The sequence below is a fragment of the Panthera leo genome, chromosome B2 (assembly GCF_018350215.1).
Source record: "Panthera leo isolate Ple1 chromosome B2, P.leo_Ple1_pat1.1, whole genome shotgun sequence".
Taxonomy (NCBI): domain Eukaryota; kingdom Metazoa; phylum Chordata; class Mammalia; order Carnivora; family Felidae; genus Panthera; species Panthera leo.
The window spans coordinates 71622394-71650146 of NC_056683.1; the positions used below are offsets into that span (position 1 = coordinate 71622394).

Here is a 27753-nt window from a genome sequence, read left to right on the forward strand (position 1 = left end):
CAGTACCTAGTACCTCAGAACACGCCTTATTTGGAAATTGAGGTGTTGGAGACATAATTAGTTAAGATGAGATCATACTGGAGTAGGGTGGGCTCATGATCCAATAGAACTGGATGTGTCCTTACAAGATGGCCCTGTGAAGATACCAGAGACAAGAAAGGAAGAACAGTGAGTGAGAACATCTTGTGAGGACGAAGACGAGATTGAGTTATGCAAGTCAAGGAACACCAGAGACTGTCGGTAAAACACCAGAAGCTAGGAAGAGACAAGGAAGGATTGCCCTACAGCTTTCAGAGGGAGTATGAGTCTGCCAACCCCTTCATCTTGTACTTCTAGCTCCAGAACTGTGGGACAATGACTTTCTATACCCAGTTTGTGGTACTTTGTTACAGCAGCCCTAGGAAACAAACACGTTGGCTTTGACTATATTTTGAATTTTCTTTTCAGAATGATACCGACAGCATTATTCCACATGGTAATAATCAGTAAAGCAAGCAAATGCTAAAGCTCTTCCATCTAAGTATTTCCAGCCCTGAATTGAAACCAATTTCAAACAGTCTATGAACTCACATACATGTTGTCAAATACATGCTGCAGGGGAATGAATCTCCTAAGCTACTTAGCTGTACAAATATAACTAACATTATTTTCCTACAACTTGATTTTGAAACAATAGCTTTGCTGACATATAATTGTTACTAAATTCACTATTTTAGTGTACATTTCACTGGTTTTTAGTACATTCACAAAGTTGTGCGACCATCACCATTATATAATTTTAGAATATTTTCATTACCTCAAAAAGAAACTCCATACCTAATAGCAACCACTCCTCACCCTACTCCCTTTCCCTAGCCCCTGGAAACCACTAATCTACTTTCTGTTTCCACTGATTTGGCTATGCTGGACATTTCATATAAATGGAATTGTATACTATGTGACTGGCTTCTTTCACTTAGGACTATGCATTTAAGGTTCCTTTATGTCTTTTCATGACTCAACAGCTCATTTCTTTTTAGTGCCAAATCGATTACATTGTCTGGATATACCACAGTTTATTTATCCAACCCGATTGTTTATCCATGTAATGACAGAGATCTTGGTTCCTTTCAAATTTTGGCAATCATGAATAAAGCTGCAATAAATACTTGTGGGCAGTTTTTTGTATAGGTATACATTTTCATCTCCTTTGGATAAATACCAAGAAGCATGATTGCTGGATTGTATGGCTACAGTATGCTTAGTTTCATAAGAAACCTTCAACCTGTCTTCCAAAGTGACTGTGCCATTTTGCATTCCCACTACCAATGGATGAGTTATTTGTTTATTTTTTAATTAGGTAACTTATCTTTTTATTATTAAGCTTAAGAATTTTGAAAAATCATATTCTGGATACAAATGCCATATCATTCTGACTTCTGGGCTTAAGTTCTTCTTAAGTTCTTCTTAAGTTCTCTGGACATTGATGCCACACCTGCATCTCTCTTGGCCATATAAGAAAAGCATTCTGCTGTTCCAAATGCCATCCCATGGTGGGGAGTTTGGGGACTCTGTGGTACTCCTAGGTCTATCTACAAAGAAATACACCTACAGTTCTTTTGTGTTCTATGGGTCTGCCTCCATGGAAGGTGGGAAAAACTGGCTCTTAAATTAGCATGCTTTTTATAATATTTTGTTTAGATCATGAATTTTGTGCCCTAAGTCATTCAGGTTCTCTAAGTTTAACACTCAGAAACCAGTCTTTAAAACTCAAACTCTTCTCTCAAATTATTGTTTCTGCCATCAACATTACAATCTACTTTAAAATTCTAATGCAAGGATTTGAGCCCTTGGCTACTTGTGTCCCTGATGCCTCTAGTCAAGTTTGAGTGGGAACAGGGCCCAGGACATAAGGATATAATACTACAAATATTATGTTGCTACACATGAAGGGTTTCCAAAAGCAAGCTGAATTTAAACAGGTACAGACCTGTATAGGTAGTGAAGCTCAGTGACAAAGAATAAGCCGAGTCATCTGAAGAATGATGAGCAACTTCTCCTTGTGTTCCCTCCGGAGTCATGGGTTCTGTAGGTGTTCAGGGAAGTTAAGGTTCCAGAAACATAATTAGAAGTAAATATTATAGAGCAGAATCTATTTTAAGGGTATCATGGCATCTCATAGTCTCATGGAAACCCAGGACCTGAAAGTACATAGGCCTCAGGAACAAAAAGCATCAGGAACTCACATGTAGTCATATTTTTCACCTTTTCTGGTCCACCAGATTTCTGAAAACTTTAAATTTTTGCATCTCCTAGTGGTATTTAAAGATACCTTGTCTTTCCAAAATAACCTTCCAAAATTCCCAGAAAATGACAGTTTTCCAACTTAATATCAATGAAACCTGGCCAGGGTGGGTCCCACTATAGGAACAAAGATATTTCCATGGTTACCAGGCAGAGGGTGTGGTGGGGATAGATAAAATTTAAGAAAATTATTTTTTGCTTGGCGGACAAATCTTTTGGGTGTTTTCTTTGTTGTTCCTGACTATATGTAGTTGTTAAGTCCATCCTTCTTAGACCAGCATATGAAGACCTTGAAAATATCCCTCCAATTTATTTTTCCTACTGCTGTTAATCTTTATACCCCAAGTCTAGCAGCTACCAAACTGTTTTCTCTTTATTGAATCCACTCTGTTCCTTCTGGCCCTGTTAGTTTTTGCATTTTTTTTTTCTTTGTCTAGAATACCTTTTCCTCCCTAGTTTGGTAATTTCTACTCGTCTTTTAGCTAAGCTAAAAGCTGAGCATTACTTCTAGAAGCATTCTTGATTTCTAAAAACAGAGGTTATTGCTCTTTGAATGTTTCACTTTGTTCACACTGTTCTAGACCCCCTATCAGATTGTAGTTGTCATGTAATTTGTCCCCTTTCCCTACCAACTAGGACATCCTTACAGGCAAGATTATATATTGAATGTATTTGTCTCAATGGCAGCTCATCTTTGGCCGGCACATAGCAAAGTCTCAATACATTCTCACCAGTCCTTTTATTATTTTTCTGTTTCTCCCAGGCTGAAATCATCTCAGTACCCCAGCTCCCCAGACTATTAGCAGACAGAAAATAAAGTTTGATTCATTTTTATCTTTGCTCTTTGTTCTCTTCTTTTTTAAATGAAAATGTAGCTATGGCAATGTAATTTAATTTCTGCTTCTCCTCCGTTAAAAAATAATAAAAAATATCACACACATAAAAATGAAAAACAATACAGCACCCACACCATCAAACGGAAGTAAATGGTAACAGAATCCAAGAATAAAAATCCCCTGAAGGTTGCATTTTTGAGCTTGGTGTAGGAGTTAGGAATAATGGATATAATTCTGGTTCCCTCTAGCAGTTTTTAATTTCTGTCTCTCAGTTCCAATCAGAAAACAGGCAGTTGGTTCATCTCCTGCCCTTTCTCCTCACCCCATTTCTTCTCTTTGCTCTCTTGCCCCCCATGTAAAACCAAACATAGTTTGGGAGGCCAAGAATGACGGAAGAGGAACATTCTTTTCCCCTTTTTCTTCCTCTTCATTTTCTCCCAGTCTTCTCCAAATTCTGTTTGGGCTGGTCCTTCCCCCCCTCCCATCTTCATCTGATGGAAACACTTTCACTTTTGTCTCATTCTACTGTGATTTTTACATTCATGAGCAGGGAAGGTATACTTTTAAACGTATGGATTTTTAAAAAAAAGTTTGCGAAGTTGATTGTTAGAAATGCAAATTAACCATTCGAATTCTCCAAGTTTTTAAGCTAGAGTAAGCCGGTCAGGTCCATTTTCCCTGCACCTGGGCAAAAATGCATCTGAATTCCTACTAAGTGGATTTATAGGCTGAAATCTAAGCTTATCTCTCCAACTATCCTCTAAATCCTGAAAAACAAAACCAGCAAAAATGTATACATGCTTATTAAGCATTCAAGGAAGATATGAAAAAAGAGCGGAAGCTTTGAGCAGTGATTCCCCCAGTTTTCTGAAACCCAAAACCAATAACCAAGGCCAATCAGTAACCCTTCACATTTTTTACTTATAAAATAATACAGATAAAGAATAGGAGAGGAGAAAAAAGGTTACATTTTAAAAGAAAGTATAAATCTTAAAATGAAAAAGTTATCGGAGGTAACAATGCAAATGACATCAGAAAAGAACAAATCTAGGACTGGCGAGTCACATTACAGACACGCCTCCGCGTCCCGAGCCCACGCAGCGACTTTGAGAAGACTCCACCTTCAGGAACAATTTCATTGGAGCTCACCTGCCCGCTCGACCCCACCCCGTTTCCTCTGCCGCATGCGCACTACAGGCAAACGCCTGTGGCCTCCTCTCGTCACCTTCCCCACCCCCGAATTCCGAACTCGGATTGGTCTAGTCCATGGGTCCGCCCCTTAGACTCAACCAATGCAGAAGTCGCCTCGGTGCTCCGCCCTCCCTGCCGGCAGTGTGCGGCCGCGTAGCTCGCAACCCTGGGCTGCAAGTGGGGATGGCGGCGTTTGCGGCGACTGCGGGGAGGCTGTTGGGGCTGCGTGCGGCTGGGACAGAGGGACGGTTGCTTCGGCTGCGAGGCGCGGGGCTGCAGCGGGCCTTGTTGCAGCCCGCCTCGGCCACTGGAGATGCGGCACAGAGGCGGCAGGTGGCTCACTTCACTTTCCAGCCCGACCCGGAGCCTCAGGAGTATGGTGAGCTAGGGGCTGCCCTGTCTGCTCCTGGTGCAACCCAGACTCCCAGGCCTGTGGGCGCCTCGCCAGGAGTGCCATCCTGCTCGTGTCGGCGGCGGCCGGCAGGCTGATCTCCTTGCATCTTGGTGTAATTCCTTCCCTGCTTTCTGGAGCCTCCCTACTATAGGGTTTGATTGTAGTTTCCACCTCGCTCTATTTTTGTGACTGAGCAACCCACGAGAGGCAGCCCCTCAGAACCCTCGAGTTGGGTGAGAGGGCATGCCGCGGTCTGGAGAGGTCGAGGGTGGAGGGATGGTGCCCAGGGAACCCCTCCTTTTCTCATTTCTCCATCCTCGCTTTCTCAGCCGTGGCCCTAGGTGTTGTCTGTTTGTCCGGAGCTGGGCCATTAACTACAGGTAGCGGTATTTAAAAGAGAAATTTTTTTTCTTCTTTTTAAAATTTTCTTTTATTACTTTTCTTTTCTTTTCTTTCTTTCTTTCTTTCTTTTTTTTTTTTTTTTTTTTTTTTTTTTGCTTTGGCAGAGAAGAGGAAACGGAAGGATTAAGTAATTGAATTGATTTTTCCCAAGGTCTTAAAACAGGTTGTTCTTAGACATGGGAAAGAACCCAGGTTTTCCATTTGAGTCTAGCAATGAGCCTGTGCTGGACTAGGCTGCCATTTAGCCAAGGAGCAGGTAATTGGTGAAGGTGACCGGAAGAGGAGGCCACTAACACTCTCATTGGTAGGAAGGGCGCTAGCAAACTCTTCACAGTATGACAATTGCATGACTTTTACCATTTCTTCTGCAAGTTTTATGTGATCTCTGAAAGATCGAGTGTCTATTATCAGAACATTGGGAACACTTACCTTTTCTTTGTCTGATAACTTCTCACATGCTAGAGTGATATTTTTGGAAGGGTGTCTGTACTTGTGAATAATAAGTGTGAACATATATTGAGTGCTTACTGTAGGCAGGTACTATGCTGAAAAATTTACATTTGTTATTTCATTTGATGCTTAGCACAACTTTTAAAAGTGAGTAATGTTAACGGAGGTCTTGACATAGTTTGTCCAAGGTTACACAGATAAGTTAGTGATAGCTTCTGCTTTGGATTTTAGTTATTCAGATTCTAGAGCTTCCATTCTAAACAATGGGCTATAATGCATGTAGAAATAATTTACTAAGAGGTGTCACACTTTTGTGAAACAGTAGATACCATGGTGAGTAGCAAGTTTTTCTCACCAACAAGATGAACCTTGAATTCTGTCTTCAAAGCAAAGAAACTTTAGCCCAATACTTAAGGAATAGAATACAGTTCTTCTTCATCCCCCACCCCCCTTCCACAACTGTGAAATTACTAAAGTCCAGGTAGAATGATAATCATGTTTATATGTTCTTATTATAAAAACAATAAACACATGTTACATTAATTTGGATAATAGAAAAAAGCAAGAAAAAGTAATCTCACCACCCACTACTATTTGTAAATACTGCTAACATTTTGGTGTGTATCCTTCCAGGTATTTCCTTTCAGTTTAGTAGAATTAAATTTTCCTGTAATTGTAGTTGTTTTTTTTTTCAATATATGAAGTTTATTGTCAAATTGGTTTCCATACAACACCCAGTGCTCATCCCAAAATGTGCCCTCCTCAATACCCATCACCCACCCTCCCCTCCCTCCCACCCCCCATCAACCCTCAGTTTGTTCTCAGTTTTTAAGAGTCTCTTATGCTTTGGCTCTCTTCCACTCTAACCTCTTTTTGTAATTGTAGTTTTAATACAGATACAATCTGCATTCTTTAGTCAGAGGTATTTTCCCGTATTATTGCATAATTTTCATAACTTTCTTTAGAAGACAGTGTGTTCCGTGGAGTAGAAACACTGTAGTCCAGTGGTTGAAATCTTGGCCCTGGAATCAGATTGTCTTAGGATTGGTTTTGGCCCTGCTACCTATGCCTTTGGACTACTCACTTACCCTCTATAAGTCTCAGTTTCTTTGTAAGTGAGGAGTTACTAATAATACGTACTTCACAGGTTGCTATGAGGAGTAAAGGCAATTTTGCACAATGTATACAAACCCAGTTTTGTCTGCTAAGAAACACTCATTAAGTGGAAACTTTTAATAATTACCATTATGCTTTTGTTTTACACTTTTGCAGTGTTATAAACAATGCGGATAGAAACGTTTGTGGATAGAAACGTTTCATGTATCTTTTGTGTATCTGAGATTATTTCTTTAGGATAAATTCTAGGGATGAAATTTCTGACTCAAAGACATGAACAGTTTAATGGATTTTTAATGCAGAGTTCAAATTATCAGTTTATATTTCCATGTGTGTATAGGAGGGTGAATATTGGGTGCCATGATAAAATCATGATTGTGCTGTGATACTGTGATTTATAATAAGAAATACATATTGGTCTTTGTCCCCTTTTCCTGGCACAGAGCTCCTGAAACCTTTGAAATTTCTTTTGATGAGAGTAATAAAGATGTCTTGTTATGCTGATGGTAACTTTTTTGGAAGCTCCTTGTTCATCTAAGGGTGGGAGCTGGTCACTAGAGGAGTCAGTTGTGAGATTAGAGGGTTGGGACTTTCAGTTCTGGAGGTTCTGGAGGTTGAATGCATTTGATCAATCATGCCTACGTAATGAGGCATCCTGTGGAAACCAAAAAGGATGGGATTTAGAGAGCTTTTGGGTTGGTGAATAGGTATTGGGTGAATAGAGGATTGGGGATAGTGGCATGCTCAGAAAACGTGGGAGCTCCATACCTTGCCCTATGCATCTCTTACACCAGGCTGCTCCTGAGTTACATCCTTTTATATTAAGCCAGTAATCTAGTAAGTAAAATATTTCTCTGAGTTCTGTGAGCCATTCTAGCAAGTTAATTGAACCCAAAGAGAGGGCTGTTGGGACCTCCAGTCAGAAGCACAGGTGATGACCTGGATTTGCAGCTGGCCTCTGAACTGGGAGGTAGGCACAGTCTTACAGGGACTGAGCCCTTAATGTGTGGGATCCGATGGTAGCTCCAGGTCAATAGTGTCAGAATTGAGGTGAGTTGTAGGAGACTCAGCTGGTGTTGCAGAATTGCTTGGCTGTGTGTTAAAACACACACACACACACACACACACACACACACACACACAGGAATTGGTATCAGAATTGTGTGTGTGCACACATGCTTGGATATTATGTGCTCACAGCATTTTGTTTTAATATATATTTGTTTTATTTCTATTAAGGAATAGTTACCAGATATTTGTTTGCTATATTTCTTTTTTCTTATGAATTGGATGTTCCTTGTTTTTGCACATTGAAAAATTTGTATGCGTGATAATCTTTTTCTATCAATACTGATCCTATGTACCATTATTGAACAACTGCTATATTCCACATGTGTGGTGGACATCAGTCTATAACCCTCACAGTAACCTTGTGACCTAGAGAGTATTATGCTCATTTTGTAGATGGGAAAATTGAAGCTCAGAGATGTTAGTGGTCTGCCCAAGTCTGAGTAGTGGCAGGGCCAGAATTCGAACCCAAATATGTTCTACCTTTAAAGTCTCCCACACTACTTTTGTGTTAATGTTTTGTATATTAAAGATATTAATGAAGATAATAACTCTTTGTCTTTCGTGGATGCTGCAAATAGATTTATTTTTAAAATTTTGGTTACTTTGACACATGATAAAGACTGCTTAAATAGAGTGATGGGCAAGGTTGACTCTGAGGAGGTGACATTTAAACTTCACTGTGAGGAATGACAAAGGAACTACCTCCACAAAGACCAGGGTAGAACAGTCTTTTCCTGAAAGAAATAAGGACAAAGAATGATGAAATCCCTGAGGTGAGGTAAGCATGTTCACTGGTGACCAGGGAAAGCCATCACCGTTGGGGAGATAGGCAGTTCTCAGAAAGATAGGCAGTTGTTCAAGGGTAATGAAGAGTCCTCTTTGTGAGAATGAAGGTCTTCTTTCCAGTATTAGAATTTGTAGAGAAGGGAACAACACAAGTAAAGAGAGGCTAGAAAGCCTAGGGTTTTATGAGGAATGAGAAGTAGTGATTTTATCTAGAGGAAAAAGGGGAGGGGTAGAAATAAGTTTGGAAAGCCAGAAAAAAGGTTGGGGGGGGGGGCGTGGAGAAAAGATTGAATGTGGCTAATGTAGCTGACACTGTGCCGAGTGCATTACACGCAGGTTCAGATTTTATTCTGTGGGCTGTGGAGGGCCGTTGGTTGTTTATAGGCAAGAGAGTGACTTGACGTGTGCTTGAATGAGATTCTTGGGAGAGTTTATAGAATTGATTAGGAAAGTAAGGAGGCAGAGATCAGTTAGAGGGATGTTGTACTGTCCATGAGAGAGGATGTAATTGTTTAAACTTGGGGACTGCCAATGGGAATAGTTGTGTTTTCGAAGGAATTGGCTGCATTTGGTGCTGTTTTGCCCGTGGGGGCTAAGAGAAAGGGGTATCAAAGATGACTTTGCCATTTCTAGCCCGGGAGGCTGAAAGGATGGTAGAGTAGTGGTATCACTCAAACAAATGAGGGATACTGGGGGAGAGGAGAGTGGTTTTTTTTGTTTTTTTTTTTTTTTTTTTTTTTCAACGTTTTTTATTTATTTTTGGGACAGAGAGAGACAGAGCATGAACGGGGGAGGGGCAGAGAGAGAGGGAGACACAGAATCGGAAACAGGCTCCAGGCTCCGAGCCATCAGCCCAGAGCCTGACGCGGGGCTCGAACTCACAGACCGCGAGATCGTGACCTGGCTGAAGTCGGACGCTTAACCGACTGCGCCACCCAGGCGCCCCGAGGAGAGTGGTTTTGAAGAGAGGATGACTTAGGTTTGGATATGTTGATTGGATGTCTTAGTCCTTTTGGGCTGCTGTAACAAAATACCATAGGCTGGTGGCTTGTAAACAGCAGTAATTTATTTTTCACAGTTCTAGAGGCTGGGAAGTCCAAGGTCAAGGCATTGACAGATTCTATGTCTGGTGAGGCCCCGCTTTCTGGTTCTCAGTCAGCTGTCTCATCACTGTGACATTGTATATAATGGAAAGAGTGAGGGAGCTCTGTGGGGTCTCTTTCTAAGGGCACAAATCCCTTTCAGCAGGGCTCCACCTTCATGACCTATTCATCACCCAAAGCACCCCCCCCCCAAGTACCATTATATTGGGGATGAGGTTTCAACATACGAATTTGGGAGGGGAACACAAACATTTATTCTATAGCATTAGCAGTGTTGGCAGAATATAGCATCCTGAGGTCGGCTAGTCTGAGTGCTAGTCTGGCACCAAAACAACCATGTCAAAAGTTGGGACCTTTGAGACTAGATAATTCTCTTCACATCTCTTTTCCCAGTCTTATCAGAATTGCCCCCAACTGTGTCCTTCCTTTTTTCTCTTCCTACTGTGTTTCCTTATTCTTTATCATTGCTCATCCAGACTTCTCCACGGCACCCCACCAAATGATAATAATGATGACAGAAGACACTTTTATAAGAGGTCACCTGGTACCAAGCACTATTCTGAGTGCCTTTCATGTAGCAATTCGTTTAATCCTCATATAACAGTGCTGTGGCAGGTATCCTATTATCAACCATATTTTACAATGAAGAAACTTAGATACAAAGAGGCTAAACTTCTACTTTTTGACACTTGGGTGATGGGTATTAAGAAGGGCACTGGTTGTGATGAGCACTGGGTGTTTTATGGGAGTGATAAATCACAGAAGCGAATATGACACTGTATGTTAACTCACTGGAATTTAAATATAAACTTGGAGAAAAAACCCCAAACTTCCCCAAGTGACACTATCTGTACGAGGTGAAGCCAGGCTTCATTTTTAAGTAGTGTGCTCAGTTTGCTCTAAGAGGCCATGCCCCTGAGCTCTCAACCACACTGTCTTTTGCATTATTCGTACAGTTTCTTCACACCACACTTTGCCCGCTCTTAACCCTACCTCAAACCTGGCTTTCCCCAAATTTGTTGCATCTTTTGTGTCTCATTTGAACAGAGACTCCTGTCCTCCTTTATTACTGTTATTTACCCACCTTCAAGTTTCTTTACTTATGGTCCAGGAACTTGCTTATTAGTTTCTCACCTCATCCCCGCACCTTTTTTTCATTTCCAGTGTCCAACACATTGATTCAGTAATTCTATACACTACTCAGTGTTCACCCAGATAAGTAAGATCACCATCTGTCAGCATACACCATTATTACAGTATTATTGACTGTATTTCCTCTGCTCTATTTTTCATCCCATTCGTACTCCATTTTTGCTATCATTTGGGAAATTGCAACTTTCTGGAGGCACTATTGCACGGAAGCTGAGAGCTGGGGTTCTTAAGTCAAACGTGCCTAAATTTGAGCCCCACTTTACAACTTAGCATTGTAAGATTGGCCGGGTTTATTAGTCTTCGTAAGCTTTCTTTTCTTCATCTGTTCTGCCTCAGAGCATCGCTGGGGGGACCCAGCGAGGTAAGTCATGTAATTATTGGTGCCTGGTACGGGTTGTGCTAGATTCGGTCTCCCGATTCTAGAGTAGATGCTCTTAAATATTTGACCTTTGATAGTAATCATCTCGCTGAATTCCCACACTGGCCCTAGACATTAGATATTATTCCTGTTTTATGGAGTAGGCAATGGAGTGTCAGTGGTTAAGTAACTTTCCCAATGGCCTCACAGATTCCAGGCCAGGCGTGCATGATTATGCCAGTGTGTGTGCTGCCTTCATTGCTCTGTGTTGCTCCCCAAGAACACATCGGGGCCTCTCCCTGCCCCTGATTTTGGACATTGTGTGCATGCGTGTAGGTTTCTGTATTCATTCTGTGCATTTTAGTTTTCTTCTGGCTGCCAAACTTTGTGCTAGGTGCTTAGCACAAAACACAAATGTGGATATGCACCTGTCCTCATGGAATTTAAGTCTAGTGGGGGAGATGGACGAAAAATAGCAAGTAAATGCATACTTAAATCAATCCCAATTGCAATGAATGCCCTGTAAGACATGTTCAGGTGCTGGGAAAGAGAATAATAGAGACCTAACAAGGCCCCCAAGAAGAGGTTAGTATTTGACCACCCTCTAAGCGATCAGGAAAGAGTATCCAAGGAGGTGTGAAGGAGGTGCGAGGCAGAGGACCCAACGTGCGTGAAGGTTCTGACGTAGCAGGGAGCTTGCTGTGGTGGAGCTGAGAGAAGACTCAGGTGGTGAGCCTTGGGGACAGTGGTGCAAAATAGGGCTTTTGAAGTGAACAAGGATGAGATCAAGCAGGGCTTTGTGGATGTGATGAGGAGTAGGGCTTTATTCCAGGTGCAGTCAGAGAACTTGGAAGAATTTTGAGCAGAGGAGTAACATATGCCATGCATTGCTTTTTAGGACTTCTTATAGCAGCTCTTTGATGAATGAGGGATGAAGGAGTAGAAGTGAGGAGGTGGTACTCTGGTCTGAATATATCATTTCCCCATTACTATGTTGAAGCCCTAATCCCCAGTGTGATTGTATTTGGAGATGGGGTCCTTGGGAAGTAATTAGGTCATGAGGGTGGAGGCTTCGTTAATGGGATTAGAACCCTTATAAGAAAAGACACAAGAGAGATTATCTCTCTACCTTGTGAGGATACAGCAAGAAGATGGCCTTCTGCAAACTAGAAAGAGGGTTTTCATCAGGAACTCACCTTGATTTTGGATTTGGCAACCCCCCAAACAGTGAGAGATAAGTTTCTGTCGTTTAAGCCACTCAATCTGTGTGGTATTTTGTTACAGAGGCCAGAGCTGACTAAGGCCGTTAGGAGATGTTTTTCAGAAACAGGAAAGACATGGTGAGTTCTGGAATTAGGACATGGTTGGTAGTACTAGACTTTAAGCTATATGTTGGAAGGAATATATTTGGAAGCTGGATTGGATGGATTGAATATACAAAATGAATAAAAGGAAGACATTCAAGGATGCTTCCTCAATTTCTGGCCTGGATGCTTGGGTGGAGGATAGTGCTGTTCGCTGAGAAGCAGAAGACTGGTTTTGGGAGCAGACATCAAGCCTTCGGTTGTGTGCTTACTGAGTTAGAAAAGCCTGACACCCGAGTGGGGAATTGGTGATGGTTGAATATAAATCAGGAATTCAGAGGAGGAGTCTGGATTAGAGATACTCATTTGGGAGTGACCAGCATACAGAAGAGTTTAAAAAGCATTTAGAGACTGAGGAGAGAAGTGTCCAGCTAAAGGGAGGGAAACAACTGTAGTTTGTTATACCATGACATGAGTTACCAGGTGCCCTGAGATGGGGACCCAGGGCTCCTAGCCATAGTTTCTTCAACTTTAAGGCTTTCTTAGGTCCTCCCAATGTTGGCCTTAGGTGGCAGCCCCCTCCCCCTTTACTGGCACCTTAAAAAGGCATTTGTGTTTATAGATCCTTCATTTATATTTTAATATAAAAGATCCTGTCCCTCATATTTGAATGCTCCATGAAACTTACTTTATGGGTTAGAGTTTGGGAAACCCCATAGTAGGGATTAGAGTGGGTTAGAGGTACATTTCTGGCACATAGAAAGGGATTCCTGAAGAACAGGCATCTGGAGGGGTGGAAGAAGTTCTGTTGGATGAAAATAGGTAGTTTCTTAGGCATCTTGCCATTTTACAGTGTGGTTAATGCCAGATTATGCCACTAAAATCATCCATCATGCTTCAACAAGCAAATACTGATGGTCGTGTTTGTGTTAGGCACTAAATGCTGAGGTTTCTAAGGAATATGACATGAAAATGCTGTAATACACATCAAGGACTAGGCAGCTCCGAGGAGGGCCAGTGCTGAATGTGCTGGCAGAAACTTCGGTTTCTGAAAGTAGACCCTAACTTTCCATATCATAGCTGTGTATTTTTTAAAAATGTTTACTCTGAGAGAGAGAGAGAGAGAGAGAGAGAGAGAGAACATGAGTCGGGGGAGGGGGAGGGACAGAGAGAGAGGGAGAGAGAATCCCAAGCAGGCTCTGTGCTTACAGTGCAGAGCCCAACGGGGGCTCAGTCCCACCAACCACAATGACCTGAGCTGAAATCAAGAGTCAGGTGCTTAACCGACTGAGCCACCCAGGTGCCCCCATAGCTGTGTATTTTTATTTGTTCAGGATCTAACTACAAACATACTTACTGTTAAACATGCCCTGCTGTTGACCTGATTTATTTCTAGAGACTGCTCCTTGGGCACTCATTTGCCATTTTTGTCTTACATGCTCTAGCTGTGTGGAAGGCTTCTGTCTTCAATGCTACTGCATACTGAGTAGTTAGTCAGAATAACTGAAGATGCCATAGCAGTATCACTTCTGCCTCATTCCCCTGCTCCTGCAGTCTGACTTTGAATTGTAACACTGGTAGATGTTTTATCCTACTGTATTTCTTTCTCTTTAAGCAGTCCATTAGCAATATGCTTTGTAGATTTTATCTTTATTGAACCAGCCTCATATGTTCATTTGTGCGGTCATTCCACAAATATTTATTGAGCACCTGCTACATGTCAGACATTGTTATGAGCACTAAGCATATACCTCTGATCAAAAACAGATAGGAATCCCTGACCTCTTAGGGCTCATGTTCTATTGTGTTCCTATTGTGTTCTGACCCTGCATTACCTGCCACTTTATCTTTGCAGCAGTGGTGATGGCCTATTTTTTCACATGCTCTACTTAGGATAATTTCGAGTGAGTAGCTTACTTCTAGCCATAAAGCTGTCTTACCAGTGGGTGCCCATTAGCTTGTATCCTTGACTAGGGAAGTTGAACTGCTATGTATATTTTTGTTTTGTTATAACTTTTTATCTGGGAAAGAAGAGATGTCAGTCTGGTTTAGTAGCTTTTTATTAATATTGGTAATTGCATGATTGGGCAGCAGTGTTGAATAATTTTTAAGTGCTCATAGTTACATGTGCTACAGGCACATACTTTGTCATGAGGAACCATAGGCATATCTTACCATGGTCTTTAATGTAACCTGTAGGAGAATAAGTAATTCTAAGGGAAATAATTATTTGAAATGATCTTACCTGTGAATAATTTGTGATTTCTTCCTGACCCATTCACAGACCATACTGCCACCTTAAAAATAGTTGGGAGTAGATGTTACTATATTAAAATTATTTAAATCTTTTAAAAGCATCTGGTAGAATAGCAGTTAATCCAACCCCCTAAAATTTTGAATCTATTTGAAAAATATTCAGGAGTAGAAGTTTTTGTGCTTACATGGAAATAAAACCTTTAAATACTCTTATACATTGTTTTCATACAAGATGAGTCAATTCTTGGTGGTAATTAAGCAATACTTTCCAGATTTACTTGGTGTGTTTTTTTATTGTTAAAGTCTTTGCTTTCTTTGTACCTAAAACTTGTCGAATAGCGATGAAATAAGATGTCTCGGAGGCATTCCGGATTAATTCAGATGGTCAGCATACTTGAAATAAATATCACCTTAGGTGTTTAGGCATTTTTATCCTCCTTAGCTCCTTAGCTGTGAAAATCATAATAGACAAAAAAAAAAAAAAATCTGACTTTAGGAAATGTATGAAATGGGAGAAGGAATGGGAATATCATGGCAGTCAGAAAAAAAGTTTTCCCTAAACCATTATCACCTGATGCTGGGTACCAATAAACACTATTAAAGAGTTTTTAGCGAATGGAGAAGGATTAAAGGCAAGCATCTATTTAAATGATATAGCCTTAGCCTGAAGAAAAATAAATTTTGAAGTTATCACAGACATGTGGTTTGATTATGTATCCTTTGGTATAGATGGCATAACAGTACTGTACTTTCTTGAATGAATTCCCATTATCCCCACCAAAAATAAGAGTAGAAACAGGACTTTATTCTTGGCACAGATGGCAGCAGGGCATTTTTGAGTGGATATTGCCAAGACTTGAAGCCTGGGCATTCAGCAGTGCGGAAGGGGTCAGAGCAGTTAAGAGAAGGTTGAGCGTCAGTGGATATTGGGAGATGGAAGATGTCATAGATCAGAGCCTGCTGTGGATCCAGGCTGGGCTTGGGACAAAGATGAGTCTTCAAGAAAAGGGTGAGTGACCAGCATGTGTCATGGCCAGAGCGTTGATGGCAACAGCACTAGCTGTTGTGACCCACATTGTGAATTAGATCTTGGCTTTTGGGACACAACAAGTTACCAAGGAGTACAGAGGTTAGATGGGACAGTAGTCAGGGTAATTAGCGGTATTCAAGGGATTTGCTACCAGCATGGCTAGCTATGGGTTAATGTGAAGATGGCCTGTGGATCAGAGAAGATTCAGGCAGAAGCCTCTCTCCATCCTGAAGAGTACTTTGGGAGAGGAGCTGACCTAAAGTTCTGGGATGTCTGTAGGTCCTGGGCAGCACCAAGACTTAAATCTCTAAAGTATGATGTTTCTGAGTTCCAACATTTGGAACTTTATTAAACAAAGTTTTCTACCATTAAGAATAATGCCAAAGTCAAGATGAAGGGCATGGAAAAAGTCCAGATTCTAATAATAAATAACTCATATTTGTTCAGCACTTACTGTGTTTGGGCACTGTTCTAACTTTACATGTATTGTTACATTTAACCATCCTATCTGTCTATTTAGGGAACTAGAAGTTGGCTTGCAGAGAGTCTACTTGAGCAGTGAGACAGTAGGAAGGACCGAGTCTGGTGTGTTGAGGCATGGGATTATAGTATTCTCTAAACACCAGCCTTCCTCATTGTTTTATGGCCCATGACCATTTGCTGTTACTGGCATATTTAACATGTGCCTTGAGTCACGTGTATTTGTCAGGGATATATATATATATATATATATATATATATATATATATATATACACACACACACACACACACACACACACACACTTATGTAATGTTTATATACTTTTGAGAGAGAGTGAGAGAGAGAGAGAGAGAGAGAGTGTGAGTTGGGGAGAGGCAGAGAGAGGAGACACAGAACCCGAAGCAGGCTCCAGGCTTTGAGCGGTCAGCACAGAGCCCAGTGCAGGGTTTGAACCCACGAACCTTGAGATCATGGCCTGAGCTAAAGTCAGACGCTCAACTGACTGAGCCGCCTAGGTGCCCCTCGGTTTTATATTCTTAACACCTGTCCAGAATATAATCTCAGACCACTTTCACTCTGGCTGGTTATCTTTTCTGGCTTTTATTTATGGTCTACACACACTTGGTGACTGGATTATATTCATTTTTCCTTTTTTATACTTGTTTTTTAATTGTTTAATATGTGTCACTTTTGCTTCGTCGTCAAGCTCCGAAGTCTGTATTGCTTTTGTAATTTCTACAGAACCAGCATCATTGTGAATAATCCAATAAATTCACATAGTATATTCTATACTTTCTTTTCTACGTTGATTTTAATCATGTTGTAATCAACTGTTAAGAAACTGGTTATTTTTAATATATTTTACAATGTAGGGAATGTTACTTAAATTTTTTTTTTTTTTTTTTTTTTTAATTTTCACAGGGCAAACTCAGAAAATGAATCTTTTCCAGGCGATAACAAGTGCCTTGGATAACTCATTGGCTAAAGATCCTACGGCAGGTAAAATTCCTTTCTGCTTGACTACGGTAGCTGTGTTAATTCAGAACCAAAAATTTGCTGGAAATGTTGAGTCTGGAGCTCAGTGGTTAACATTACATTTACCTGAAATTTTTTAAAAGATCTGATCAAATGATTAAGGTTATCAGATCATGCTATTAACACATTTTTTATTTTTTTTTAATTAATTTATTTTTTTATTTTATTTATTTATTTTTTTTCTACGGTAATTCTATTTTTTTATTTTTCGAGGGACCTCCATACTGTCTTCCAGAGAGGCTGCACCAGTTTGCATTCCCCCCAATAGTGCACAAGCGTTCTTTATTCTCTACGTCCTCACCAACACTGATTATTTCTTGTCATCTTGATTTAGCCATTCTGACAGGATTAACACATTTTTTAAATTAATTCATGGTGAATTAGTTCTGATGTATATCTAACATCTTCAAGTCAACTTTTTCCCATAGTGTGTGTGGTTTTGATATTATATTAATACTTTCTGGATTAATACCTACTGGGTACTTCTGTTTCTCCAGCATATAAAAAAAAAATGGGAAGTACCACTTCATTCAGATTTATGAATCTGTTTATGAAATGAAGATTTGATTCCATGCTTTCCTTTGAAATACATTGTCATTCAACTTAAGATATTTTGGAAATAAATGTAATAAATAAGTAGCTTATCAAATTTAATCATTGGTATAAAAACAGTTGTCCTGCTGTATGTTTTCTAAATTTGATTGGCTTTACTTATATGTGTTAGTATATATAAATATATATATATTTGGTATACCTTGGGCTTCCACTTGAAAATCCCTAGTTTTTATTATTAAGTTTTTTAAATGTGTTATCATTTGTTTTTGGGAGAAAGACAGAGTATGAGCAGGGGAGGGGCAGAGAGAGAGGGAGACACAGAATCTGAAGCAGGCTCCAGCTCCGAGCTGTCAGCACAGAGCCTGATGTGGGGCTCAAACTCACAAGCTGTGAGATCATGACCTAAGCCAGAGTCAGACACTTAACTGACTGAGCCACCCAGGTGCCCCTGAAAATCCCTAGTTTTAAGGTCAAGTGAAGAACGTGTTATTTTGTTAGGAGGAAGTAAGAACTATAATAGTGGATGATTAGATTTTGCTTTGTTTGAATGCTGAGAATGATCTTGAGTAAATAAGGGTGAATTGTTTCCTTGAGGTTCACAGAGCTGGTCAGATGCATATATAGGAATAGAATTCACCTCTGTGAACACCCGTTTTTATTTTCTTTGCCTTGCTCACTATGTCCCACCATACTTGCCTCCTTTTACTTGATTTAAGTCCTTTTCCTATTTGTGACTGTTCTCTCAGCTTGGGATATTTTTCCTTCAGCCCTTCAGAGTGTTGACTTTTATTATATACCATATATGAAAGAAAACAACCACTGGCCAGACACTCAGGAGGCTGGAGTGTGAGTCATAGTTCTGCCTCTTGCTTTCTTTCTGACTTGTCAAGTTACTTTACTACTTCTCTGGCCTCATTTTCTTCATGGGTAAAACAAAATGACGTCCTAGACTGGTGGTTCTTAATCAGTTGGGATGATTTTAATCCCCCTTCCTCCTCTCATGTTTAACAAAGTCTCCAGACACTCTTGGCTGTCAGGACTGTGTGTGTGTGGGGGGCAACTGTCATCCATGGGATAGGGAGCAGGGATGCTGCTGTATATCTACAATGTATAGAATAGGCTGTTACAAGAAAAGAATTATCCAGTCCAGAACGTCGGTAATGTTGAAGTTTAGAAACCTTATTTTAAACCTTTGATCTATTTCTGTTTTCTACTTTAAAATGTAAACATTGAAATTACTTATTTTTCATTGTTAGTATCATTTAGGGATTATCAGATAAAATATGTTCTTTAAACATTGTTTTTCAGTAATATTTGGTGAAGATGTTGCCTTTGGTGGAGTCTTTAGATGTACTGTTGGCTTGCGAGACAAATATGGTAAGTTAACATCTTTATGTATGAATAGTATTCCTGTATAACTTTTATTTAAGTATCTTGAAAATAGAGAATATTCCTGTTAAATTGTTTGCCATATCTTTATTGTATAAATAGTTGTCGGTTTTGTTTTTGCATTTGTTTTCTTCCATCCACAGAATGCTTTGGTCTAGAGTTCTTCCAATGTGTTCTAACTGTAGCATCCCTCTGACCTGGTTCATATTACACATATTATGGATGCCAAAATAATCGTAGTTAAATGTATTGTTTATTATGGCATTCAAATCCAGGAAGCTTTCATCTCTTACTACTGCCTACCTTAGCCATTTTCACTTCCATTGCCTCTAGTTCAAGATTGTGCCTGATTGGTCTCTGTTAATAGATTTCATCTTTTATTACCTGTACTAATCACGGTTCTCCAGAGAATTAGAAGCATTAGGATTTATCTGCATAACTATATCTATATATGTGTGTGTATATAGGTATTATATATGCATCTATATCTATTTGTATGTATATGTACCTCTGTATATTTATAATCTATGTCTATACCTGTATCTATATGCCTCTACCTATATCTATATTGAGAGAGAGAAATTTATTTTTTAAGGAATTGACTCACACAGTGAGGGGGCTGGCAAGTCTGAAATCTGTAGGGTAAGCCAGCAAGCTGGAAACCCAGGCAGTGTTTCTGTGTTGCAGCCTTCAGGCTGAATTTCTTCTTGTTTGGGAGACCTGCCTCTTCTCCTAAGGCCTTCAAATAATTGGATGAGGCCCATCCATATTATGAAGACTTATCCGCTTCACTGAAAGTCTACTGATTTAAATGTTAATCACATCTAAAAAATACTCTCATAGTAATATCTACGCTGGTATTTGACCAAATAACTGGGCACCATCACTTAGCCAAGTTGACCCATAAATTAACGGTCCCATTATCCTTCCAGATATTTTACCTCGGCTGATCAATGCCTTTTGCTTGGAGTGTGATTGATTTCTGTCTATTGCTTTCACTTACTTCATTTGACTCAGACTTCATACTGTTAGAGTACATTTTGGCCCATCCCAGCACCCCCCACTCCTGCCCTGCCCTGACTTGCTGTGTAAGGAATGTATTTCAACTCCTTATTGTTAGGGGTGACTTTGAGGTGATTTGACTTCATTCATTTCTTCTCTGAGTCTTAACTGATCTGGAAGTCAGCAAGGCACTTATGTTTAGGGGGAGGAGTTGACTCCTACCTTTCTTCTTACTTTTGCCACTGCCCTCTGAAGCTCATGGGTGCATGCAAGTAAGGAGGGAGGGTCTTTCCGATATTTTTTTCCTAATTGTTGTTCCTTCTTGTTCTTCTCTTCTCTGAGGTTATATTATATTTGGATCCAAGATACCATGGCATGGCCCATCTTGTTTACCAGGAAGTCCTTTTCTCTTTATAGCAGGTTGATTTTCTGAGTCCTGTCCCTCTGTTGTCTCCTGTTTCTAACAGCTGTTTAGATTTTGAGATGGTTGGGCCAATCTCAACTACCTCACACTATCTCAGTTCCAGCGACTTCAGACTCCGACAAACTTTAGCTCTTAAAAAAAATTAAAAACCTTTAAACATTTGATTTCAAAAGCAATGCATATACATTGTAGAAAATATGGAAAATATAAAAAAGCATAAAGGAGAACATAAAAATTGTCCATACTTCTAAAGTATGAAAAAAAACAATGGTACCCATCTTGATGCACACACTTCTAGACCATATTTGAATATATCTGAGTATATTTGCATATAGTAACTAATGTTTAAAACATAGAATTATACTTTTGTTTTCTTCTTAGGATTTTCAGCTCTATTTACATTGCCCATCAGTTCTTACATGCTGTTTACTTTATGCACTGGAGCCCTTAGCGCATTAATTATGGTTGTTCTAAATTCCTGGTCTGACAATTCCAATCCCTGCCATGTCTGGTTCTGTTGCTTACTCTGTCTCTTCGAATTGTGATTTTTGGTTTTTGGTTTGCCTTGTAATTTTCTCTTGATAGCTAGACATGATGCACTGGGTAAAAGGAATTGCTGTAAATAGGCCTTTAGGGATGCAGGAGTGAGGTGTATGGGGATGGGAAGCATTATATAGCCTTGTGATAGGTCTAAGTCCTTTATTGAGCCGATGCCTCTGGACTGTGAACTTCACAAGTGTTTTTTCTTCCCTGTCAGGTGGGACAGGATGGATGGAGCTGACTAGAGTTGGCCATTTTCCTTTTCCCATGTCAATTACACTAATTATACATACCCAGCAGATTAGGCTCTAGTTAACTGGTTTCACTTGAGGTCAGGCCTTTTTAAGAAGGGGGTGCTGTGGGGCACATGGGTGGCTCAGTAGGTTGAGTGTCCAACTTTGGTTCAGGTCATAAACTTGCAGTTTGTGAGTTCAAGCCCTGCATTGGGCTTGCTACTGTCAGCTCAGAGCCCACTTCGAATCCTCTGTTGCCCTCACTCTCTGCCCCTCCCCCGCTCATGCTCATGCTCTCTCTCAAAAATAAGTAAACATTAAAAAAAAAAAAAAAAAGGGAGTGCTGTGGCAAGTTTCAAAATGGCTCCTTGTCCGCTTCCCCAGCTGGAAGCAACAGGGGATTTTTCTCCGATGTTTATCAGAGCTTCTGGAGGAGAGCCTCACAGAACTGTGGAGGCCTCTCTCTGACTGGATTCCTTGGAATTTTTAACTCTCAGACTTGTACACACTGAACCTCCATCAATTCCTCAAGTACAGTTCAAGTTTTCCTATCCTGGCACTGGCTCTTGCAGTGGTTTTTGCTCGTCAGTCTCTGCTCTGGTAAGTCAAGATTCCCTATATTCATCTGTCTGTCTCTTTAGTCTTGAGGACAACAGTTTTCTCTGTGTCGTCCCTTGCCTTGTGGGCAAGAGTTGTTGATTTTTTTAGTCTGTTCAGTTTTTCGCTTGCTGTTAGGACAGAGTGGCTATTTCCAAGCTCCTTGCATGTGGAACTGGAAACCAGAGGTCAAATTATACTTTTGTTTACTTAGTCTTGTCTACATCTGGTGTAGCTATGCTTCTGAGCAGATTCTAGCCCTCACTAGTCTGTCTTGCCTTAGCCAATGTGGTAACATGCTGAGCGCTTGTTTAAGCTGGCGAGTCTTTTGTTGGTTGTCTGCCAGGTTCTCTCTCATCCATGGTGCTCTTCTCACTGTACCCATTCTGTCTGGGGCGTTTCATCCACGTCCCCCGCTACTCACACACAAGTGACTTCAGATTTTCTAAATCCAGTCTAGACCTCTGGCTTGGGCTTCAGATCTGTGTATTCATTGTTCCACGGTACACCTTCACCTCAGTGTTCCAGCCACTTCAAACTCAGCATTTCCAAACTCCGGTTTTCAAACTCCACCCAGCAAATCCACGGCTCCCACCGCATTTCCTGTCTCAGTGAACATACCACTATCCATTCAGTTACCTGAGCCAGAAACTGGGGGGGATTCTAGTCTCTTCCTCCTTTCTCATTCTTCACCCCCAGTCACGTCCTACAAATTCATCTTCACAGCTTATCTCTGATATGGTCTCTGTATTCTTGCTTCCCTGGTCTGCTTTCAGATCCTTAATCCTCCCTGCTTGGAGATTTTTACCCCTTTTCTTAGCAATCACCCTCCCTCCAGTCCCTACTTTGCTGTGATAATTCTAAAAGGCACATTTCTTGGTGGGATGTACAAAAGACTGAGCTCTGCCCTCTACCTACCTACCTAACCTCATTCATTGTATTCTTTTTTTTTTTTAATTCATTTTATTCTTTAAAAAATTTTTTATTTTATGTTTATTCATTTTTGAAAGAGAGAGACAGAGCACAAGCAGGGGTGGGGCAGAGAGAGAGGGGGACACAATCTGAAGCAGGCTTCAGGCTCTGAGCTGTCAGCACAGAGCCCGACGCGGGGCTCAAACTCACGGACCGCGAGATCACGACCTGAGCCACCCAGGCACCCCTAATTCATTTTATTCTTTACCGATATTGAATTGCTAGATGTTTTCTCTGAGCCTCTGCCTTTTGTTCCATCTCTCTTCCTTTGCACACACCATTTGGATCTTTCTCTCCCATCTGATTACTTGGTAAGCTCCAATTTTGCCTTCAGAAGCTTCCTCTCTGGAGCTCTTCCTGACCCTCCCAAACAAACCCAAGGGCTAGTTTTCACTGTTCAGATTTCATGTCTTTCACATATTGCAGGTTGCATTGCAGTTGTGTCCCTACCAGATCTCTGCAGCAGACAACTTCAGGAAGGCAACAGATATTTAAGTCATCTGTGCATCCCTAGCTCCTAATATTGTGTCTGGCAGTACTTATTAAGTGAATGTGGTTCACCCTCTCACCAAGACAGTGGCCTATTGCCTGAGAGAGGGGATTTCCTTATCTCTCTGTAATGATGTTGGTTAGTCTGATTGTTTTTCTTTTAAAAATGTTAAAACAGGGAGAAACTCTCACTTGAAAAAGTCCTCTACTCCTAGAGGGCACCTGCAGATTTATGTTTCTACGACAGGGGGTTGAGCTGATTAAGGGCTAGCTTTTTTAGCTTTATTGTCAGCAGCTGCTGTGAGTTTTTCTAAGCACTTTAGGACTATGACTTGAAGTTTTGAATAATTCCAGGTTGATCAATGTGAACAATTAAATCACCAGCTCTGTGTAATGAGAAGGAGTGAGCTTCAATTTTTAAGAGTAAAGAATAAAGGGAATGGTGGAGAGAAATATATTAAAATAGAACTTTTTCTGTATTAAAAAAATGGCATGTATCTTTTAAAAATAATTCTCTGCCCTTTTGAGTACAGGCCAGGGTGTTTAGCTATACAGAGGCATGTTTGTATTTTTTGAAGTTAAAAGCATTTGTATTTAAGAGATTATATTGATATAGTTGAATGCATTGCTTTAAATGGCATAGCAAAGAACATCTTGCAAGGAATTGTTTAGCTTTCTGGGGAGGAGCTGAATGTTGGGAGAATGGATCACAGTCGGTAGGTGGCAGCCTACACTTTGAAATGACACTGTCCTTGTTGGCCTGGTACCAATACTTTGGAACTGCTGAGGAGCCTTTTAAATTCCATCAGAAGGGAGAATTTGAAGAATTGCAGGTTACTGACTTACTACTGTGATGCTGAATGCTACTTAATATTAAAGAGAAGGAGCTGTGTAATTAGGGACCATGCTGTTAAAAAAAGAGAGAGGGAGAGAGAGAGAGAGAGCTCTTTTGTACTCCAGACAGTCCAGATGGGTGAGTTTACCACCACTCAACCATTTTTCTCCTTCCTTATCCTTTGATGGAACAAAATAATAGGGGTGGTTTGAAAACTGAAAATAGATAGTTTGACCTCATTGACACATTGCACACCAAATGTCAGCTTTAGCCTCTTTAAGCAAGGGATCCCTTGCTTGGGAGAACAGTTAGAACTAGGTGTGTTCTAGGGAAGCAGTGGGTAGGAGAGGGCAATTCAAAAAGTAGTTGATTTTTTAGGGTATGTATGATTTTATGTTGAATGTCACACATCCTTTCATTTATATAAGATTCCACGTGTCATACAAAATCTGTCCTCATTATTGTCCTTCTCTATATTGTCTGTGTTTTATTCACGTAACACTTTGGTATGTCAGGTTTAGCGTACGCTTTTATTTAATACTATTCTATATTAATGTGAACATTGCTGGGCTGTGGTTCGTAAGGCTCTGTTTTGGTTCACTTATTGGGGGAAACTTAGGTGAGAAAAGGAATAGCAGAGGACTTGCTGAATTAGTCTGTTGGCCCAAACATCTGCCTTTTCATGGGATTTGATGGTTTTCCATTACCATATTCATTCCTGTACACCACAACTGTGGCCTGTCCTAGCAGCTTGGGAAAACGAATATAACCACTTGTTTGTTTTCCTATGTAAATATCATAGAAATTGTATAACCAGACACTTCAATACACTGGATTCAGGAAGGAAAACTAGGGCAGGCATGTGGAGAAGATATGTTCTCCTCTATAATATGTCAGTATTTGGGAGTTGATTTTCAGCCTCTGTGGCCTCATCAGTAAAGGAAAGAGCTAGATGTTCCTTATGAGCTCATATTTTGGTATTCTTTGTGATTGTGTGTCTCTTTCAAAAGAGGAGTACATTTGCTTTATGTTTCAATTTCCTTTATATTTAAGGGTTTTAGGAGTATAGCAATTGTTCTGTCCTTTGAGAATCATGAGCACGTTAGGCCCTTAATTTTCTCATAAGTCCTTTTCCAGTATAAGTTTTAAATTTGGGGGATGAAAGGAAAAATCTTTTGACAAGTCTCTAATACTTTTACGTGAATTATGAAATTAACCTCTTCAACAGCAAAAGTGACCTTCTGCAGAGAAAGGATTACTTGGGTGATAATCATCCTCGCGGACATAATGTCAGGAATATCAATCTGTGAAAGAACGCTTGGCTTCTAGGCAGTTGAAACTAATTTTACTGAAGCAAAAACTTGGTAAAATAATGGCAATTCCTGAGGGAAATGCAGTACGTGATTTATTTTCCCTATGAAGTGTATACATTTATGACTTCATAGCAGATTGAACACCGGACGTAGGTTGTAAGATATTTAAATGTTCCATGAATTTAGAGTAAAACCAGGTATTGAGATGGTGTAAACTTTTTTCCTAATATGCTTATTAAAAAATATTTTAAAAGAATTGTTAGCTTTAAATGTCTTTCTTCCCAAAAGTCAAGCACTTTATATTGCTCTTGGTATTACAAGGCCCTTTGTTTTCTATATAAAAAAAAATTTTTTTTAACGTTCATTCATTTAAAAAAAAAAAATTTTTTTTTAACGTTTTATTTTATTTTTGAGACAGAGAGAGACAGAGCATGAATGGGGGAGGGTCAGAGAGAGGGAGACACAGAATTGAAACAGGCTCCGGGCTCTGAGCTGTCAGCACAGGGGCCCGATGCGGGGCTCGAACTCACGGACCGCGAGATCGTAACCTGAGCCGAAGTCGGCGCTCAACCAACTGAGCCACCCAGGCGCCCCAACGTTCATTCATTTTTGAGAGAGACAGAGTGTGAGCAGGGGAGGGACAGAAAGGGAGGGAGACACAGAATCTGAAGCAGGGTCCAGGCTCTGAGCTGTCAGCACAGAGCCTGATGTGGGGCTCAAACTTACAAACTGTGAGATCATGACCTGAGCTGAAGTCGGACGCTTAACTGACTGAGCCACCCAGGCACCCCACATGGATGAGAGCCCCTAAAAGTACACATTGGATAGACTAGATTAAAAATAAAATAATATAAAATAAAAGGATTTTAAATGTGTCCTTTATCTCTTTTTTCCAGTTGAAGGAGTTACCCTAGAAAATGGGATGAGAATATTGTTGAGATATACTTCATTTACATTTGTTTTCCTTATAAATTGTTTTGATGTTCTTTTGTGAATTTTCATTCCCAAAAGACTTTAGAATCTACTAAAATTAGAATTGGTACAAGTTGTTATTGTATTTTAATTTATCTAAAAATCAAAATCATGTCTCACAATTGGCATGTTGACCAGTGTCTTAACAAATAACATTTAAGAAAATAAGATTGAAGGGGCACCTGAGTGGCTCAGTTGGTTAAGCAGCCTTCATCTCAGGTCATGATCTCACGGTCTGTGAGTTTGAGCCCCTTGTTGGGCTCTGTGCTGATAGCTGGGAGCCTGGAACCTGCTTCTGTTTCTGTGTCTCCCTCTCTCTCTGCCCCTCCCCTGCTTGCTCCTCTGTCTGTCTCTCAAAAATAATAAACATTAAAAAAAAAAAAAAAAAGAAAATAAGATTGAATATATTTTGTAGAATATCAGAGCTGGAATCAGTCCGGTGATTCTCAACTGGGGGTGATTTTGCACAACTGGAGACAGGAGTCTAGAGACATGTTTGTCACAACAGGGGGTTGCTACTGGCATGTAGTAGGTAGAGGTCAGAGATACAGAGGTCTTACAGTGCACAGGGCAGCCCCTCCCTCCCATAATGTCAATAAAGCTGAGGTTGAGAAACCTGGATCTAGTCCTCCACATAATCTAGAAACTGAAGTTCTGAGAAGTTAGATAGTACCAAACTGTTGAGTGGTGAGTGAGTGAGACAGATCCCAAGCTCAAGCTTCCCAGAACCCGGTTCTGAGCTTTTTGCATTATGTTGTTTTTCCTTCTACTTGTAAATGAGCGACTCTTATAAAACATGAAGAATGGAAGGAATATATAAGGAATTTTAATGAACAATGCTTAAGGGCTTTGATTTGAGTAGGAATAACCCATCCGTAGCCATCAATAACCCCTATGAAAAAGTTGTTAAAAATTCTTTTTGTGATTCTTTTGTGAACACGTTTTCTGATTAGTGCATTAAGTTGTTCTGGGATGGCAGCTGCTGCTTCAACTAGTTTTTCTGTTTTTCCATAGCTGATCAAACAGTAAATGTTAGAGCTACCAACAGGTGTTCTCTTTGACATTTTGAACATCCAAGTGTAATGCCCTTAAGCCAGTTTTTCTCAACCTTATTTGACAATGGCAGGCTTTTAAAATTATCAAATATGAGCACCAACAGGGCTTAGGAGATAGGCTTGAACT

General features: G+C 40.3%; 1 protein-coding gene across 4 annotated transcripts in view; it reads left to right on the plus strand.

The window, feature by feature from the left end:
- Positions 1–27753, plus strand: part of BCKDHB (branched chain keto acid dehydrogenase E1 subunit beta) — a 219614-nt gene that overhangs the window by 11234 nt on the left and 180627 nt on the right. For 3 of the 4 annotated variants that reach the window (XR_006202685.1, XM_042939229.1, XM_042939230.1), the window contains exons 1-3: positions 4453–4689; positions 17137–17214; positions 19114–19182. Coding sequence is in view for 3 of the 4 variants with exons in the window: in XM_042939229.1 (XP_042795163.1) it covers positions 4494–4689; positions 17137–17214; positions 19114–19182 (343 nt within the window). In the remaining variant the exon portion in view is untranslated. Of the gene's footprint in view, positions 1–4452; positions 4690–17136; positions 17215–19113; positions 19183–27753 lie in introns of those variants that run through there. The other variant, XM_042939231.1, reaches the window with a different exon arrangement.